Source organism: Heterodontus francisci, chromosome 1, assembly GCF_036365525.1.
Source record: "Heterodontus francisci isolate sHetFra1 chromosome 1, sHetFra1.hap1, whole genome shotgun sequence".
In the NCBI taxonomy this organism is placed as follows: Eukaryota; Metazoa; Chordata; class Chondrichthyes; order Heterodontiformes; family Heterodontidae; genus Heterodontus; species Heterodontus francisci.
The window spans coordinates 118,578,396-118,599,331 of NC_090371.1; the positions used below are offsets into that span (position 1 = coordinate 118,578,396).

General features: G+C 42.0%; 1 protein-coding gene across 1 annotated transcript in view; it reads left to right on the forward strand.

The window, feature by feature from the left end:
- The window catches only part of LOC137371861 (zeta-sarcoglycan), a 580,156-nt gene that overhangs the window by 484,182 nt on the left and 75,038 nt on the right, over positions 1–20,936 (forward strand). The window contains exon 5 of the mRNA XM_068034825.1: positions 4,865–4,937. Within this exon, the coding sequence (XP_067890926.1) occupies positions 4,865–4,937 (73 nt within the window). The remainder of the gene's footprint in view (positions 1–4,864; positions 4,938–20,936) is intronic.

Sequence of the window (20,936 nt, forward strand, 5' to 3'; positions counted from 1 at the left end):
AAGGGCTGTTCCTCCATAAAGACAAGGTTGTACAGCAAACAACATTCCACCGCTATTCCTGAGACCAGCTCAGCTGATTACTGCAATGCTCCTCCAGAAGGGAATCATTACTTAGTACACCAATGGTTTGCTCTATAACATCTCCTACGGCAGTGTAGATTTCATTGTTTGCACACTGTCCATGTGTGTGTGGATTCCACATTGGAATCATTAGCTACGTGGTCAGTGGGTGACCCTTGTCACCCAGTAGACGCCCTTTGGTTTTCTACGGTGGTTGAAATACAGCTGGCACAGTGGACTGCTGCAGAATGAAGGTATCATGACTGCTGCCAGGATGCCAGGCATTGACATGCATTATATGCTGCATTTGGGAACACACCAGCTGGACATTGAGAGAGTGGAATTCCTTTTGGTTCCAGTATAAGGCAAAATTGACATTCAGCACCCATAAAATAGTCAATTGCATACAACAATAATCTGAGCAAACACTCATGCTTCCTCTGTCTGGTTGTATTTCATAAAGAGGAACTAAATGAAGTTATTTATTTTTGAATAGAGAGCCTCAGTGAACTCGCTTATGCAATAGTGAATGGCAAACTGCAAAATGTTGCCAATATCTCCAGCTCCAACCTGGAAGGAGACAGCCAGTTTGTCACGACAGTTACCTTCACACCCACTGATAATGTGGTCTTTTCCCTGTTCTGTGGTTGCAGTTGTGGCTACAGTAGTTGCAATTTCTGTGAGGTCATCCTTAGGGAAGTGTAGACATTTCACACATTGTTCCCCGCTGAGGTTCAGGTAGGAGAGTTGTACCCTGGGCAGATATGTTTCCTGCTGAAAGCCCTTCTCCATCTCTTCCTCCTCTCTCTTCCATCAGCTTATCCTGCTCTGCATGACCCCTGTTCATTATCCCAATCATGCTTTATTCAAAGAGGAAAGCCTACCAGGTCTAGGAGAAAATTATTTCTGCAGAATTCAGTAAAAGTCCTTCAGCACCTACCACACCACTCCAAAAATGCATAGAATTGTAGCAATAGCCAGAAAAAAATCAACCAGTAACTAACTTGTAAGTAAAAGCAAAATACTGCGGATGCTGGAAATCTGAAATAAAAACAAGAAATGCTGGAACCACTCAGCAGGTCTGGCAGCATCTGTGGAAAGAGAAGCAGAGTTAACGTTTCGGGTCAGTGACCCTTCTTGTTCCGAAGAAGGGTCCCTGACCCAAAACGTTAACTCTGCTTCTCTTTCCACAGATGCTGCCAGACCTGCTGAGTGGTTCCAGCATTTCTTGTTTTTATTACTAACTTGTAAGTAGTTGATGGCCCCTTTTAAATAGCGCTTGTGGGGGAGTCCTTCCTGCTGTTTAACACGTGTTCAGCTGTGTGAGCTTAAGAAAAGGTGTTGGCTAGACCATAAGCAGAAAATGGTAGTGTTGGTCTTGAATCAGCATTGCACGTTGATTTTGACATCATGATCTGCCTGCTCTGCATACTTCCACTGGACGCTCACTGTACACATGCTACCATCAGCACCAAGAGGGCCTCCAGCATGCCTCAGATCATAAGTGTGCGCATATCCCATGGATGATGTTGGGACTCGAAGGGCACTTGTAGCGCTCCAACAAGGGGTGCTACCAAGCTCAATTTCTCACCCAATATATTTGCACAGCACTCAGTGGTCATTTGTCATTTCTTAGTCCTGTTGGTTTTAGTTGGCTAATCAGCTTGTACAATTTCTGTATGATGGACTTATATATGACAGCAAATATATTGGTTTTATTAGCATTAACTAAAATTGAACATCAAAAATATACTTGAAAATCAATAACACAGACTTGAATTAAAATTATGAAGGATATGTTGCCTGGATTTCTGTGTGCTTTGTTCCAAAATAAATAATTTGAAGTAATTGCTGTTGTATAAATTTCTGATTAAGAAAAATATTAATATTTGCTATTAAGCTATGTATTAATTTTCATTACAATCTTTTCTGTAAACAAAATATTGTGTATTTTAATTCGGGCGGCACAGTGGCGCAGTGGTTAGCACCGCAGCCTCACAGCTCCAGCGACCCGGGTTCAATTCTGGGTACTGCCTGTGTGGAGTTTGCAAGTTCTCCCTGTGTCTGCGTGGGTTTTCGACGGGTACTCCGGTTTCCTCCCACCACCAAAAGACTTGCAGGTTGATAGGTAAATTGGCCATTATAAATTGCCCCTAGTATAGGTAGGTGGTAGGGGAATATAGCGACAGGTGGGGATGTGGTAGGAATATGGGATTAGTGTAGGATTAGTATAAAATGGGTGGTTGATGGTTGGCACAGACTCGGTGGGCCAAAGGGCCTGTTTCAGTGCTGCATCTCTAAATAAAAAATAAAATAAATAAATAAAATAAATTTACAACTAGTAACTGACAATATAAATGCAATCAGGTTTGTCTGTTTCTGAGTAAGAGCAGAAGAAATAATTTGTGTATGCTGATGATCATCTATTTGATTGTACTGTCATTAAGATGCAACATCCACCTTGGTTGAATGGCATTTTTAACTGGTTGTATGCAGTATATACTTTGACTTTATAGTCTCAGTAAACAGAATTTTCAGTAAATTTGCAGTGCTGAATAAAAAATTCAGGGGCCAACAATCCAGCACTGAGCTTTCTGGGTTGGCGGAGTAGTTCACTGATGAGATCGGAAATGGCAAGCCCCAATGTCATGAGAGACACCTGTCAGGGGAATACCCCAGAAAGTGAGGCTGAGGATTGCCACATTGGAGGTAGATTTTAACTTTTTGGTAACAGACCAATGCATGTCATAGGACCACGATTTACATGTTAAATGTGACCTACCAACTGAAACAGCCAGGCATTTTGAGTGCTCACCAGTAGGCCCCTGTAAAAACAGTAGTGGCTGGAGTGTTAGTATTACTGGAGCAGTAGAGGGGTCTATTGACATGCCCAGGAAAGGCATATCATGTTCCTACTTTTAAGATATTCAAGGTGGACTCTTTAAAATTGACTTTACCTTTTTATAAAAGGTGGACAATTCTGTAAAAGATGGCTGCCAAAGGTCAGACGACCTGGCCTTGTGTATTTGAACACTCTCTCTCTCTGTTAAGGACAAAAGGATAGATTCCAGGCTAAGAGGTGTCAATTACACCCATGCTGAAACCATCAAGAGACAGTCCTGATTTGAATGGGTTCTTTTGAAACAAAGATGGTGTGAAGTAGACCCATCATAACAGGATTATACTCATCCGAACATGTATGGATGGCCATGGATTCCGAATCCTGGTCCATTGTGTGGTCACACCAGGCGAGAAAAACCATGTGTCAGGTATCCGAAATGCTAATGATGAATTGTGTCCTTAAAAGGTAACCCTCTGGAGATAGGGAGATCACAAGAACATCACAGAAAAGCAGTCCAGCAGTGGCTGTGGAAAGAAGCCCAGCCAGGCAAGGAAGGAGCCCTACTGCTAATTCTACAACTTACTGCTGCAGAGAACTGCAAGTGGCCCACTATCTTCAATCTGAAATCTTAACTGCCAGTAATCTACAACACCTCAACAAGTCAAAACTACAAACAACCCAGGCCTGCATCTTTAAAAGACACTGTTCTACTTAGAAGACTCAACAGGTTTACTGTAAACCACGAACACCTACCACACATTGAATCCTTAACTTCTATCTAACCTCTCTTGAGAGTGCATGTGACAGTGAATGTGTGCGTGAGTGGTATTGTGAATGTTTTGGGGAATGAATATTGTTCAATAAATAGTTAATCTTCTGTTTTAAACCTACAAGAAAACCTGTTACTGTTGTTTATTTGGCAAATTCAATACTTAAGGGCTAACTCATTATTTTAAACAAAACATGATTGCAGTCAGTTGGGAGGTTAACAGTGGGAACCAGCTACACCCCTACTACCTGTCCATAACAACCCTATTTTGAGGTCATAACCAAGCCCATTAATGTTAATTTTGGTAAGTTAAGATTGCCACCTGGTTGCCCCGCAGCCCCTTGCTGTAACGGAGCTAATGTAAAAATTACTGCAGAAAATGCAGCTGTGAGTTCTTTGGGCTCGATATTGTGTCAGTCTGGAGCCGGTGAGCTGGAATGGGGTGCTTGCAGACCTCCAGCTGTATAGTATTGAGGCCCGGCCCTCAAAAAGGATCTGCCAGCTGCAACATCAGGCAGCTGGCTAGTGCGTGCCACCCACTGGCTATCCAATAGTTAAAATCTAGCCCTTATCCCCAAACATTTGCTGCCAATCATTCCAAGACAGCTGCTAACATCGACACTTATCTTTGGCTCTCAAACCCACGTTCTTTCACTTAGTAGTTTGAAGGGCAACAAAAATAATTACCTGCTTCAAATTGCAGAAAGATAATTGGGCGGCATGCTGAGGAAAATTTCTGTCACTTATGAAGAGTTATTGATTACTTCCTATGAATTCAATGCTATTATATCACTATTTATTCTGAGTTACCAACCAGCACCGTCCACCTAATTACATTTTCACAACCATCATGTTTAACACTCAATTTCATAGTCTTAGGTTTGAATGACTTGTGTAGACACTTTTTGAGAACTGAAGTTTTGTCAATAATGTTTTTAAATAATATGTTGGTTCCATCTCTATCCTATGGTGGTAAAAACAATAGGTTAACAGTCTCATCATGAAATATAGGAAAAGATGGATTTTGCCAATTTATCTGTGATGCAACAACTTGTATGATACAGTTCTGGTAGTTTGATTTTATTAGATGAGAGTGCATGTGACTATTTCTACCTTAAATTTACTTTTCCTCATAGCATATGTGGTTGTTGAATGGTGTTTGAATTATGATTTCCCTAATGTTTCTCCCACAGGTTCAGAAGGTGCAGTGTTTGAACAGTCAGTGGAAACACCTTACATCAGAGCTGAATCCTCACAAGAACTCAAGTAAGTAAATTGACTTGTACATTTTTAGCAGTCTTTGATTTGACTAACTGCTGCTTATATAAATCTTTATGCCACATACAGCTGATTCACAGAACAATCAGGCTGAGCATTTGGCTAATAGGGACTTTGTAATCACAGGTTCAAAACTTCAAAATCTCCAGTTCCAAAATTCAAATTTAATGTTTTAGTAGCTGAATAAGAAGACTTCTTAGTACCCCATCAGGGACTCATTTGATATAGTTACACACCCTGACTAGAGTGCCAAGAATTGGATGACTAGCATACAAATCTAGCAAGTACAAAACCCATGAATATAAATTTACTAAAGTCTTGTATAGAAAAGAATGCTACCACTAACCAGCTCGTACAAACTCTTTCTAAACCCTCAACCTCTACCTTTTTTATTCGTTCATGGGATTTGGCATCGTTGGCATTTATTGCCCATCCCTAATTGCCCTTGACAAAGTGGTGGTGAGCCGTCTTCTTGAACCACTGCAGTCCATGTGGGGTAGGTACACCCACAGCGCTGTTAGGAAGGGAGTTCCAGGATTTTGACCCAGCGACAGTGAAGGAACAGCAATATATTTCCTATAAAAACAAGAACAGCTGGCGCATGGGAACACCATCAACTGCAATTTCCTGTTCAAATCACACACCATCCTGACTTGGAAATATATTGCCTTTCCTTCATTGTTGCTAGGTTAAAATCAAGAAATCCCCACCTTACAGCCTTTGTGGGAATAGCTACACCACATAGACTACAGTGGTTCAAGAAGGCAGCTCAACACCACCTTCTCAAGGGAAATTAAGGAAGGGCAATAAATGTTGGCATTGCCAGTGATGCTTCATCTCATGAAGGAGAAGGAAAAAAATCAAAATAAAAGATCCTGCACATTCAGGTGAGGATTGTAACCATATTGTACGAGAATATAAATACTGTCATTGCAAAACTCAGTATCATCTAGTAAGTTACCAAACTCTTTGAAACACATAAGGAAGATTGACTTAGACAATGCAGAATATATAAAACAATAGGTGATTAGAAGAGGAACATAATCTAGCTATGGCAATGACATTTAAAACCAGCACCTGCTTTGATTTGACAAATTATGGTGCCTCCAAATGGATCACTCTCAGATATTTACTTTTTACATACTGTACCATTGCTATACCATGCTGCTTGGGATTCATCCAAATAGCTGTACAAATAGCACATAATTCTGTGCAGTACAGCAAGATTCCCATTGCTGACATAGTCTACAGCTGCTGGAACCTTTTGTCTGTACTGCTTTTGGGATAACTGGCTTAGATGGGGTGATAGCATGCTGCAACTTGACACTTTTTAAAATTAATTTCTGAAAACATATAAAATAATCCAAATGGTAATGGAGAAAACCTTCTGGTAAAACACCTGGCCCTTCCCCCAACCACCACAGGAAGAAAATAATATCTTTAAAATAAATATTTAAATATATTGCCTCTATTGCTTTCCTGCAATGATTGTACGTCATTTTTTCTGCCTTTAAAGTGTATGCTGTTTTATACATTTCTTCTGTCAAAAAGTTATTTAGTGAGTTGTGTATACTGACATTGGCTACAAAGTTGATTTTGTATGTATGCTGAAAGACAGATGATGCATTTAAAAATATTAAAATATAGCTCTATAATTTATACTTTCCACTGGCAATGGCATCATGTTTGGTTATACCAGCACTGCAGTGCAGCATAAAGTATAATTTGAGAATATGGCACAAATTGTATCAGTACACCAGAGTGTCAACCAATTACAAGAGATGTAAATCACAGCAAAATATGTTGAGTGATTGGGTGACGTCATTACTAAGAAGTCTGCCTCTTTTGAATTTTGTTTTATTGGGCCAGGATTTGTTGTCAAAATAACAGTGAGGCGAATGGTGCTCACCATTATTTATGCACAAATTATATATCAACTTCAGGCAAGGGGCAAATGCACAGTTAAACAGAAAACCCCAAAGGTTGCTGCTCAGTTGCAGTGCTCCGCCGTTACCTTTATGATGGAATCTCACTGTCTGGCATTGAATATCGTTAAGTTGCTGTATTGCATGGTAATAATGAACTAAACTCACTACAGCAAATTGTGTGGTCATTTTATGTCTAAGCACTTGTTTAACAACATAAGTGTTAATTACTGCCAGTCAACCTCTCTGGTACTAAAAAATACAAATGTGGACTTTCAATTCTTCAGGTTTTATTTGTTGTTGGTGATTTTAAGAATGTAAAATGTAAAATTTAAGTGTTTTCCTTTTCCTTTCTGTTTTTCTCTATGCCTCTTAATCCAATCTTTCTTTCCCACTCTACTTTTTCTGTAACTGATTTGATTGAAATCACTCTCTAATTGACATTTCCTTGCACTATTAATTTCACAATTCTTCAATGTGATTAAATAGGGCAAACGACTGTTATTTTCTTAACCAATCAGGTCCCAAATGCCCTGTTTCCCTTGCTGCCCCATTATCAGCTTGCACTTTCAACAACTTTCCATACCATAGATGTAAAAGCCTAAAAGACTAACTAACTGCAGACACCATTAGATGTCCTGCTATGGCAAATTATCATCCATTGTATTTACAGCTTGTTTTCTAAATCCTGAATAAATTATTATAATTCAACATAAGCAACTCCTTGCACAACTCAGTCCCCATGTCCAATGAACCACTCAGTCCTTAGAAACCTTAGAAGAATAGGAGACTGATACCAAGCTGCTCTAAATCAATATCTTGCAGCATGGACCAAACACGTTAGAGTCTACAAGGCAAGAAAGAAATAACTTGCATTTGTATAGTTCCTTCCACAAATGCAAGATATCCCAAAGTGCTTCCGAGCCAATTACATACTTTTGAACTGTGGTCACTATAGTTTTGCAGACAAACACAGCAGACAATATGTGTACAGCAAGATTCCACAAATCGCAATGAAATGTATGGCCAGTTGTCTTTGATGGTGTATATTTAAGATCTCCAAGGACAATATAGGAGTGTATTTTCCTTTGTATTAAAAAATGTGTAAAAACTATTCATAGCCAGTTAGCAAAAGAGCAAGAAGGCATGCTTTGGAAATAGGCAATAACAAATTGTAATAATGATCCTTGAATGCTTATCAAGCATCGAACAAGCTATTTAATCAGTATAAATGATGAAAATTTCAGTAATCCAGCGCTGAAGTGTATAACAGTTTTGCAAAGGCTCAGCGCCCAATTAAGAAAGGGTGTTTTTCTGTCCACATTGCCACTGATAGGAATATGGCATCTCAACATGCTGTCAAAGAAACAAGCATGGCAATATGTCAAGGATAATATGAGCACCGCATTTACTGCTGTGAAGACTTGGTAGGAGGTGTCAAAAAGAACATAATCAAAGAACACAGAAGTATGACAATAATAATACCGTAAATTGGTAGCTTAGGACAAATGTGTAGATGAAGAAGAGGTGTACTTGTTTTGCAGAAAACCCATGCAGAGAAATGATCAGATGGGAAAATATAATTACATTTTACATAAAATCATGGCCAAGGAAGAAATTTCCGTGAGAAAAATCATCCTGCCTTAATCAAAGGTGGTCTTTAATGTTTAAAGGTACAGACCAATTAATAAGTGCTGTATAAATCATAATTACACATTAATAATCCCAACAACAGCTTCACACATCAGGAATAGACATTAAGAATTTGGATGCAGGGAACAGCTTGTCTAATTAGTGTAACTCTCAATTTCCAAACTGAAAATTGGGAGAGCTGCTTTTTGACAGTACTGCCTTCCACGCCTCATTGTCCAATTTCCCCCCCTTGTTGAATGAAGTCTCATGCAGGGAGTTCTAACACAGAAAATTTACCCTCTACTATAATAGTGCAAGAGTCAAGTATTTACTCAGTGTAGGTCAATGAGAATTGGACTGGTCAACAGGTTTTAGAAGAAAGAAACAATGAGATGCCATGATAAGGGAATTAATGACTAGTTAGATGAGCGATGATGGTGGGCAGCTATAAAGGCTGGGCTAAAGTGTGGCGAGTCGAAGAGACTTAGCAGTTGGCAGGAAAAAAGACAGAAGCGCAATGGGAGAGCCAACTGTGAAACAGCCCTGACAACCAATTTTACCTGCAGCACCTGTGAAAGAGTCTGTCACTCTAGAATTGGCCTTTATAGCCACTCCAGGTGCTGCTCCACAAACCACTGACCACCTCTAGGCACTTACCCATTGTCTCCCGAGACAAGGAGGCCAAAGAAGAAGATGGGCCAAATGCTTTATTTCTCATCCCTGACTTTTCATATGTCCTTATATACCACAAGCAGGAAAGTTTGATTAAAGATTTCACATAGTATTTTAGAATCTCTAGCAAATGTCTTGAGATGTAACTCTTGTGCCCTGATTTTAATTGGATGTATTGGTGTGGTGTGTAGGGCCAAAGTGAGTATTGATTGCACCAGCATGAGGCCCAAGCTCTTTTAACTACTCGGCTTTATTTAAATTTTGGAATGTCAGCTCCTGCCCGAACACATGGCAATTAGTTGGAAGGTGAAACAGGACTTTGAGCAGCACTGCTAGGGACTGGAGGGAACGGTTTCTTGTGCTAAGGTCAGTCATCCTGGGTGGTGGGAGTATAGGGGGTATGGTATGGAATGGTTGAGGATAGTCGAGAAGCAATCCCTGTCGGTGGAGTGAACCAGGGAAGGAACAAGGTTTCTTCGGAGAGCTCTGGAGAAGTAATCCTGCTCCTCTTAGTCCACAAAGAAACCTATATTTTTAAAAAAATCTCTTGGGCCTCTTTGGGACTTAGATCTATCTGCTGCCAGCTTTTTTGGGCAACTTTGTAACTTAGTAAGAGTCATTTAACCCAGGTTAAATTTGACTTTTGAATATTTATGAGGCCCTTGCCTGCCTGGGGTCTGTTGTGGTATTGATTTTAGGGGCATATCTGAAAAGGCTGTCCATCACCAGACAGGATGTGATATACAGACGGATCTGATCTCTCGGCAGTTGTTGGGAGCAGCTACTGAAAAGAGACGTGTTAACCTACCTTCCCAGTATTGCTGTGTATAAGTTAGTATCTTCAATAAAAGAACCCACTTGTTAGATTCAACAGTCTTGTCCAGGTGATTGTTGTGTTTGTGTCAAGAAAGAGGAAACACAATATGGTGGCTGTGGTGGTTGCCAGAAACATAGGAGCAGGAGTCGGCCTTTCGGCCTTTTGAGCTTTGACCACCATTTCATAAGATCATGGTTGATCTGATTATAGTCTCAACTCCACTTTCCTGTTTGCCCCCCGTAACCCTTGACTCCCTTGTCTATCAAAAATCTATCTAACTCAGCCTTGAATAAATTCAATGACCCAGCCTGCACTGCTTTCTGGGGAAGAGAATTCCACAGACTAACGACCCTCTGAGAGAAAAATTTCCTCCTCATCTCTGTCTTAAAAGGTAGCCCTTTTATTTTGAAATTGTGTCCCTTGTTCTAGTCTCCCCCACAAGAGGAAACATCTTCCCAACAGTCACCCTATCAGGTCCCCTCAGGATGTTTTGATAAGATCACTTCTCATTCTTCTGAACTCTAATGGGTATAGGCCCAACCTGTTCAACCTTTCTTCATAAGATAAGCCCTTCATCCCAGGAATGAGTCAAGTGAACCTTCTCTGAACTACCTCGAATGCAATTACATCCTCTTTCAAATAAGGAGATCAAAACTGTACACAGTCCTCCAGATGTGCTCTCACCAATGCCCTGTACAGCTGGACTAAAACTTTCCTACTTCTATATTCCATTCCACTTGCAATAAACACCAATATTCCATTTGTCTTCCTAATTTCTTGCTGTACCTGCATACTAACTTTTGGTGATTCATGTACCAGGACAGCTAATTCCTTCTGTACCACCGAGTTCTGCAATCTCTCTCCATTTAAATAGTATACAGCTTCTCTATTCTTCCTGCCAAAATGGACAAGTTCACATTTTCCCACATTTTACTCCATCTGCCAAATTTTTTGCCCACTCACTTAACCTATCTTTATCCCTTTGTAGACTCTTTACCTCCTCTTGGCAACTTACTTTCCTACCTATCTTGGTGTCATCGGCAAATTTAGCTACCATACATTCGGTCCTTTCAGCCAAGTCATTTATACAGCTTGTTCATAACTGAGGCCCCAGCACTGATCCCTGTGGCACTCCACTAGTTAGAGCTTGCCAACCCGAAAATGACCCATTTATCCCTACTCTCTGCTTCCTGCCAGCTAACCAGCCCTTTATCCATGCTAATATGGTATCCCCGACACCAAGCACTCTTATTTTGTGGACTGAACTTTACGAGCCCCTCGACGTCAGGGGTCGTGGCGGGGAGGCTCGTAAAATTCTTCCAGGACAGGCCTGCCTTAACCCTCGACGTCAAGAAGTCCCCGCCAGATATTATCGGCGGCCACGAGACCTCCCGCTGCTTCATCTAAATATTTAAATGAGCAATAATGAAATGCAAATTTATTTACCTGCCGACGGCAGTGGTCCCACACTGATTTTGTGTCCAACTGACCATATCTCAAGTGCCTTTGGAACTCGGTTGGTGGGGAGGCATGAGGAATAAAATTATCAGGGCGGGGCAGGGAAAACACTTTTTATTGGCTGTGGGGATGGTGGGAAGGGGTTGAAGGGCAAATGTTAGAAGGTTGGGGAAAATTCGGGTCGGGAATAAAATAAGTTTTGTGAATATAAGGCAATGAAAAGACCTTTGGAGAGGTTGGAAAAAGGCCTCCATCTTCTAATTATTCATTAACAACAAATTAAATCTAATGAACCTATAAAAATTTAAATTTTTGCTAAGGGCGTGAAGCCCTTTAAAAATGGCAACAGCGCCTGCGTGGTGGCTCCGGACGCTGTTGCCGTGGACGCGACGGCTGCCCCCTCTACATCAACGGGGGCAGCCATTCCACCCACTCTATTTAAATCAGGCCCTCTGTTAATATCACGGGGCCTGTGTGGTGCACTGATAAAATTTAGCCCTGTGTAGTACCTTTGGTGTGGCACTTTATCTATTGCCTTTTTGAAATCAAAGTACACCACATCTACAGGTTCCCCTTTATCCACCTTGCTTGCTCCTTCCTCAAAGAACTCTAATAAATTAGTTAAACACAATTTCACTTTCACAAAGCCATGTTGACTCTATCTGATCCCATGATGATTCCCACGTGGCTAAGGGAGTGGTGTGGGAAAGAGGGGTTCCATTTCATGGGGCATTGGCATCAGTTTTGGAACCGGGGGGATCTGTACCGATGGGACAGTTTCCACCTGAACCGATCTGGAACCAGTGTTCTAGCGAAACGGATAAATAGGACTTTAGTCTCTAGGACTTTAAACTAGTGGGTCGGGGAGAAGGGAAAGGGAAAACGACAGGGAGTATGATGGTAAATAAAAAGGTAAGCAGCAGGTTAACATGTGTGCAGGAGGGTTTAAGTTCAAGGCAGACTATGAAAGAAGCAGAAAGGAAGGATAACTCAGGAGTTATTATTAGAGATGTTGGAAATCATGAAGGTAAGAAAGCTAGCATAAAGGCACTTTACCTGAATGCTCGTAGCATTCGTAACAAGGTTGATGAGTTAACGGCACAAATCATCGCGAATGAATATGATTTGGTAGCCATTACGGAGACATGGTTACAGGTTGGTCACGACTGGGAGTTAAATATCCAGGGGTACCAGACTATTCGGAAGGACAGACAGGAAGGTAAGGGAGGTGGTGTAGCTCTGATATTCAAGGACGACATCAGGGCGGTGCTGAGAGATGATATAAGTTCTATGGAGAATGAGGTTGAATCCATTTGGGTGGAAATTAGAAACTCTAAGAAGAAAAAGTCATTGATAGGCGTAGTTTATAGGCCACCAAATAATAACATCGCATTGGGGCGGGCAATAAACAAAGAAATAACTAATGCCTGTAAAAATGGTACGGCAATTATCATGGGGGATTTTAATCTGCATGGAGATTGGTCGAACCAGCTCAGTCAGGGTAGCCTTGAGGAGGAATTCGTTGAGTGTATCCGTGATAGTTTTCTTGAACAGTATGTAATGGAACCGACGAGGGAGCAAGCTATCCTAGATCTAGTCCTGTGTAATGAGACAGGAATAATTAATGACCTCATAGCTAGGGATCCTCTTGGAAGGAGTGATCACAGTATGGTTGAATTTAGAATACAGATGGAGAGTGTGAAGATAAAATCAAATACCAGGGTCCTGCGCTTGAACAAGGGGGACTACAATAGAATGAGGGAGGACTTGGCTAAAGTAGACTGAAAACAAAGATTTTATGGTGGGACAGTTGACGAGCAGTGGAGGACTTTCAAAGCAATTTTTCAAAGTGCTCAGCAAAAGTATATTCCAGTGAAGAGGAAGGACTGGAAGAAAAGGGGTAATCTGCCATGGGTGTCTAAGGAAATAAGGGAGGCTATCAAATTGAAAGAGAAGGCATACAAAGTGGCCAAAAGCAGCATGAAACTAGAAGATTGGGAAAACTTTAAAGGTCAACAGAAAGCCACAAAAAGAGCTATAAGGAAAAGTAAGATAGAACATGAGAAAAAAATAGCACAGAATATAAAGACAGATAGCAAAAGTTTCTATAAATATATAAAATGAAAAAGAGTGGCTAAAGTAAACGTTGGTCCCTTAGAGGATGAGAAGGGGAATTTAGTTATGGGATATGATGAAATGGCCGAGGCATTGAACAGGTATTTTGTATCGGTCTTCACAGTGGAGGACATTAATAACATGCCAGTAATTGACGAAGAGACGAACGTAGGTGAGGACCTGGAAACAATCATTATTACGGAAGAGGTAGTGTTGGGCAAGCTAATGGAGCTAAGAACAAAGAAAATTACAGCACAGGAACAGGCCCTTCGGCCCTCCAAGACTGCGCCAATCCAGATCCTCTATCTAAACATGTCGCTGATTTTCTAAGGGTCTGTATCTCTTTGCTTCCTGCCCATTCATGTATCTGTCGAGATACATCTTAAAAGACGCTATCGTGCCCGCGTCTACCACCTCCGCTGGCAAAGCGTTCCAGGCACCCACCACCCTCTGCGTAAAGAACTTTCCACGCATATCCCCCCTAAACTTTTCCCCTCTCACTTTGAACTCGTGACCCCTAGTAATTGAATCCCCCACTCTGGGAAAAAGCTTCTTGCTATCCACCCTGTCTATACCTCTCATGATTTTGTACACCTCAATCAGGTCCCCCCTCAACCTCCGTCTTTCTAATGAAAATAATCCTAATCTACTCAACCTCTCTTCATAGCTAGCGCCCTCCATACCAGGCAACATCCTGGTGAACCTCCTCTGCACCCTCTCCAAAGCATCTACATCCTTTTGGTAATGTGGCTACCAGAACTGCAAGCAGTATTCCAAATGTGGCCGAACCAAAGTCTTATACAACTGTAACATGACCTGCCAAACCTTGTACTCAATACCCCGTCTGATGAAGGAAAGCATGCCGTATGCCTTCTTGACCACTCTATTGACCTGCGTTGCCACCTTCAGGGAACAATGGACCTGAACACCCAAATCTCTCTGTACATGAATTTTCCCCAGGACTTCTCCATTTACTGTATAGTTCACTCTTGAATTGGATCTTCGAAAATGCATCACCTCGCATTTGCCCTGATTGAACTCCATCTGCCATTTCTCTGCCCAACTCTCCAATCTATCTATATTCTGCTGTATTCTCTGACAGTCCCCTTCACTATCTGCTACTCCACCAATCTTAGTGTCGTCTGCAAACTTGCTAATCAGACCACCTATACTTTCCTCCAAATCATTGATGTATATCACAAACAACAGTGGTCCCAGCACTGATCCCTGTGGAACACCACTGGTCACACGTCTCCATTTTGAGAAACTCCCTTCCACTGCTACTCTCTGTCTCCTGTTGCCCAGCCAGTTCTTTATCCACCTAGCTAGTACACCTTGGACCCCATGCGCCTTCACTTTCTCCATCAGCCTACCATGGGGAACCTTATCAAACGCCTTACTGAAGTCCATGTATATGACATCTACAGCCCTTCCCTCATCAATCAACTTTGTCACTTCCTCAAAGAATTCTATTAAGTTGGTAAGACATGACCTTCCCTGCACAAAACCATGTTGCCTATCACTGATAAGCCCATTTTCTTCCAAATGGGAATAGATCCTATCCCTCAGTATCTTCTCCAGCAGCTTCCCTACCACTGACGTCAGGCTCACCGGTCTATAATTACCTGGATTATCCCTGCTACCCTTCTTAAACAAGGGGACAACATTAGCAATTCTCCAGTCCTCCGGGACCTCACCCGTGTTTAAGGACGTGTTTAAGGATTGATAAGTCTCCTGGCCCTGATGGAATGCATCCCAGGGTACTAAAAGAGATGGCGGGAGAAATAGCAGGTGCACTGGCGGTAATTTTCCAAAATTCGCTGGACTCTGGGGTAGTCCCAGCAGATTGGAAAACAGCAGATGTGACGCCACTGTTTAAAAAGGGAGGTAGACAAAAGACGGGGAATTATAGACCGGTTAGCTTAACCTCTGTAGTGGGGAAGATGCTTGAGTCTATTATCAAGGAAGAAATAGCAGGGCATCTCGATAGAAATTGTCCCGTTGGGCAGACGCAGCATGGGTTCATGAAGGGCAGGTCATGCTTGACAAAATCTTTTGGAATTCTATGATGACATTACGAGCAAGGTGGACAATGGGGACCCAGTGGATGTGGTGTATCTAGATTTCCAAAAGGCCTTCGACAAGGTGCCGCACAAGAGGTTGCTGCATACGATAAGGATGCATGGCGTTAGAGATAAAGTATTAGCATTGGTTGACTAACAGGAAGCAGCAAGTGGGGATAAATGAGTGCTATTCTGGTTGGCAGTCACTAGTGGTGTGCCTCAGGGATCGGTGTTGGGACCGCAATTATTTACAATTTATATAGATGATTTGGAGTTGGGGACCACGTGTAGGGTGTACAAGTTTGCAGATGACACTAAGATGAGTGGCAGAGCAAAGTGTGCAGATGACTGTGAAACTTTGCAGAGGAACATAGATACATTGAGTGAGTGGACAAAGGTCTGGCAGATGGAATACAATGTTAATAAATGTGCAGTCATTCATTTCGGTAGGAGTAACAGTAAAAAGGATTATTACTTGAATGGTAAAAAGTTGCAGCATGCTGCTATGCAGAGGGACCTAGGTGTCCTTGTGCATGAATCGCAGAAGGTTGGTCTGCAGGTACAGCAAGTAATTAGGAAGGCAAATGGAATTTTGTCCTTCATTGCTAAAGGGATTGAGTTTAAAAGTAGAGAGGTTATGTTGCAGCTGTATAAGGTACTGGTGAGGCCGCACCTGGAGTACTGTGTGCAGTTTTGGTCTCCTTACTTGAGAAAGGATATTCTGGCACTGGAGAGGGTGCAGAGGAGGTTCACTAGGTTGATTCCGGAGTTGAGAGGGTTGGCTTATGAGGAGAGACTGAGTAGATTGGGATTATATTCATTGGAATTCAGAAGAATGAGTTGGGATCTTATAGAAACATATAAAATTATGAAGGGAATAGATAAGATACAAGTAGAGAGGATGTTTCCACTGGCAGGTGAAGCTAGGACAAGAGGGCATAGCCTCAAGATTAGAGGGAGCAGATTTAGGACTGAATTAAGAAGGAACTTCTTCACCCAGAGGGTTGTTAATCTATGGAATTCCTTGCCCAGTGAAGTAGTTGACGCTTCTTCAGTAAACATTTTTAAAGCTAAGGTAGATATCTTTTTGAACAATAAAGGAATTAAGGGATACGGTGAGAGCGCGGGTAAGTGGATCTGAGTCCACGAAAAGATCAGCCATGATCTTATTGAATGGCGGAGCAGGCTTGAGGGGACGGACGGCCTACTCCTGCTCCTAGTTCTTATGATCTTATGAACCTCCTTAATAATGGATTCTAGCAATTTCCCTATGACAGATGTTAGACTAACTGACCTACAGTTTCCTGCTTTCTGTCTCACTTCTTTCTTGAATAGAGGTGTTACATTTGCAATTTTTCAATCCACTGGGACCCTTCCAGAATCTAAGGGATTTTGGAAGATTATAACTGTCTCTGCAGCTTCTTGTCAACCTTTAGGTCTAATAATTTTCCCAGTACCTTTTCCCTGGTGATGGTGATTGTTTTAAGTTCATCCCTCCCTTTTGCTTTTTGATTTTCAAATATCTTTGGGAAGTTTTCTAAATCTTATACAGTGAAAACAGACACCAAATACCTGTTCAATGCCTCAGCCATTTCCCTTTTTTTCATTATTAATTCCCCAGACTCACTGTCCAGAGAACCAACACTCACTTTGGCTGCTCAGCATTTCTTTCAATTTGATACTGTCCTTAACCTCCTTATTTAGCCACAGATGATGCATCCTTCTCAAAGAGTCTTTCTTTGTCACTGGAATAAATCTTTGCTGAGAGTTATTAGATATCTCCTTAAAAGCCTGTCACTGCATCTCTACTGTCTTACCTTATAACCTAGTTTCCCAGTTTACTTTAGCCAACTATGCCTTCACTTCCTTATAATTATCTTTATTTAGGTTTAAAACACTAGTCTCAGACCCACACATCTCACCTTCAAACTGAACATGAAATTCTATTATATTATGATCATTATCACATAGAGGCTCCTTTACTACGAGGTTATTGTTGAAAATCTGACATCAAGTTGCTGTAGATCCTGCAAAGCTGAACCCATCCATTCACTGCAGCAGCTCCAGTGTGCAGGTTGGCAAGCTCATCAGGTTCGTCTGCAATCCTTGTGGCAGAGTCCAAGTCTGTGTAAATGACTCTACGATATTGTTGTCGTCGAATACACTGCAGGTCTGCATTGTTTGGACATGGCACATAACACCGAGATTCTACAGCTTTACTTTAAGGGAAGGTGAGTCTGAATCAAGCTGCAATAACGGTTTGCGCAGGAACCAATCCGTCAAAAGGCGGCATCAAGAGGTGCACTGGACAGAGCTCCATCGGGCGGGAGCACCATTATCGCTGACTGGCCACTGGACCCTGACTGCGTGGGGGGCGATTGATCTATCACAACACGGCCAAGCAGGAGCATCCATGCGCGGCAGCCACCAGGGGCATTTGAGAATGTCAGAAGACCTGCATAGCATTTTTCTTTTTCTCTTGAAGGTCTGAGGTGAGTTATATATTAAAAAAAAACCCAAAATAATATTTTTCAGCTCCATTACTGCAGTTTCATAGCTGATCAGGAAAGCTAAAAAGGAAAAAAACTTTTTTTCCCACTGCCATTACTCACTGGGAGATCCTTTTCACACCAAAATCGCACTTTATGGCAGGGGCTAAAGATAACGTGTGGTTCGGCAGCCAGCTGAGGTTTTTTTCTTTGTGCCGAAATCGCCCTTCCTGGGTCAGGGCCTAAAGAAAGTGTATGAACCCGGAGTCGACGCCAGGCTCGCACTGCCTTTCGCTCTACGGCTCCACCAGGCAGTAATTATCATTCTCAAAACAGCCAGGAAGTTTTTTTAAGCTGTTTCAGTGAGTTTATTTTTCCATAGCAGCAAGGCAGCTTTTTTTGGCGATAAAGAAAGCTTGTACTGCCAGTTAAAGGACAAGACAGTGACCACAGAACTTAACCCCTCAAGGGTTGTTCAAGTTTAAATCTTTATTCCTGACTCCGCTACTGCCAAAACAAAATGACAACAAAGTTTTCATCCCTAAACTGGAAGGCAACAGACCTCCTCACTGAATTTAAATTATTCAGACAGAAACTGGAGCGGTGTTTCCTTGACTTGGCCGTTGCTGAGCCAGGTAGATAAGTAATTAAAGTTAAGTTTGCCATTGGGAATGAAGGTCTCTATAGGTTAAATGCATCCGCTCTTTTGGAGGATGACTTAAAAGACCCAAGTAAAATATGGTTCAAATTGAAAGACCAGTTGAAAGTCAAACTCAATTTCAGAATGCACTGTCTTGTGTTTATGTCCATCTGGCAGCAGCCAAGGGAGACAATAGACCAGTTTGTGAACCGATGTAGAGATACAGTTACGATTTTTTTTCTGAGGCTGAGCTAGCTGATAGGATTATGGAGTTTGTGATAGCTTCCACCCCTATTGAAGCATTCCAAAAAGAGCTCTTTGACCAACCCAAAGGCTACAGATAAGACGCCTTGCTTAAAAGTGGTCATAAATTTAAAGCCATGTTATAGGCCGGCAGAGCCTACAAGCCCTGTGCACTTCGTCTACTTTACACCGTTGCCCACACAGCCAAACCTGGCAATAGGCGGTGTGGCCACATGCATTCACCAAGAAACTGTCTGGCCTTCCATGATATTTGCAAAGCATGTGGCGACAGAGGGCACTGGAAGTGCCAATACAACAAATCTAAGGCACAGTAAGTCAAGCTACTGTTGGATGCACAACAAGTACAGCATACCAACAGACAGAGGGAACAGTCCAGGCGAAAAATACACAAAAGCCGAACAAACACACACTCTGGGCTGGATTTTGTGGAGGAGGCAGGGCACCTGGTGCCAATCCGAAAAGGCGGGGGAGCTCTGCCTCGGCCTTTTCCTGCCCCGCCACTCCCCCTCCCCCATCCCCGGGAGCGATCCTCCGGTGTTTTCACATCAAAGTTTCACAAACCAATATTCTACCACTCTGTATCCTGAAGAATATGTATCCACAGCATTGGCATTCTATGGCTCAACTGACCACTGCCAAGCTCATGGTGTACAATGGTTGAATGATTCAATTTTTGGGATCCATTACACTCAAGTGCAGATATAACAACTCACCCAGGTCATCCCAAATCTTTTAAATCATGGATACCACCGGTCCATTAACTGGAGACCTTCAGGCATGTGAAGACCTCACGTTGGTGACAATCCACAGCATTGACACGAATGCTAAGCCTATCGTCCATAAGGACAACTGCAGATGATCTGTGATGAGCAGGAGCAGGCACTCCAGGAGTTGGGCTACAAACTTAACGAGTCAAAACTCAAAATCGAGACAATCAAAGAAGCCAACAAAGCATTGCAAGGTCCAACTGGAGACTGATCTGAAGATCAAGGAGTGGAGATATGCACTACAGATGACCTTCAGAGGGAGAGGGACACCATCTCAGAACTGAGATGAGCACTACAGAGTAACCTTCAGAGAGGGGCAGGGACACCATTTCAGAACTGAGAGCACAAATATAGCAATTCAGCACCCTGAAGAAGGAATTCTTCTGATTACAAGAAGACATCGGACAAAAGGTATGACCGTCCAATGGCATGACATTGCATAGGAACTGCTGTCAAACTCGAAGTTGCAGACCAGGAAGCGCTGAGCAATCCCATTGCCAACAGGACATGTTCGAAGACACAACCCAAACTCAACATTCCCACCGACAGTCAAGACCATGAGACTGCACAGTGACCGCAAACTAAATTTACAGTCACCAGGTTGGGGCATATCATTTGACCTCCAATATGCTTTAGAGACTTAGAAATTTTTTGCTGTATATTTTAAACATTTAATACCTTTTTCACTTGCTTTATTGTAAATAGTTCTGATTATTTTATGACATTTTTAATTTTTAAAAACGGGGCATGTTGTGGCATTGCTTTAAGGGGAATATCTGAAATGGCGGTCCATCACCAGTCAGGATATGATGTACAGAACATGTGATCTCTAGGAAGTTATTGGAAGCAGCTACAGAAACAAGATGTGTCACCCTACTTTCCCAGTATTTCAGTTTGTAAGTTAGTATCTTCAGTAAAAGAACCTACCTGTTAGATTCACTGATCTTGTCTGTATGATTGGCGTGCTTGCATCAAGAAAGAGGAAACGTAACCAGGGTCCATGTCTGGGGCTGCACAGCACACACCTATGAAAACAGCACAAAAATGCGAGTGGATTGCTAACAAGATGAGTACCGTGCTGCTCCAATTTTAACCTCTTTCTCATTCATCACATGGGGTTAAAATTGGGTCCTTGATTTCAGTGG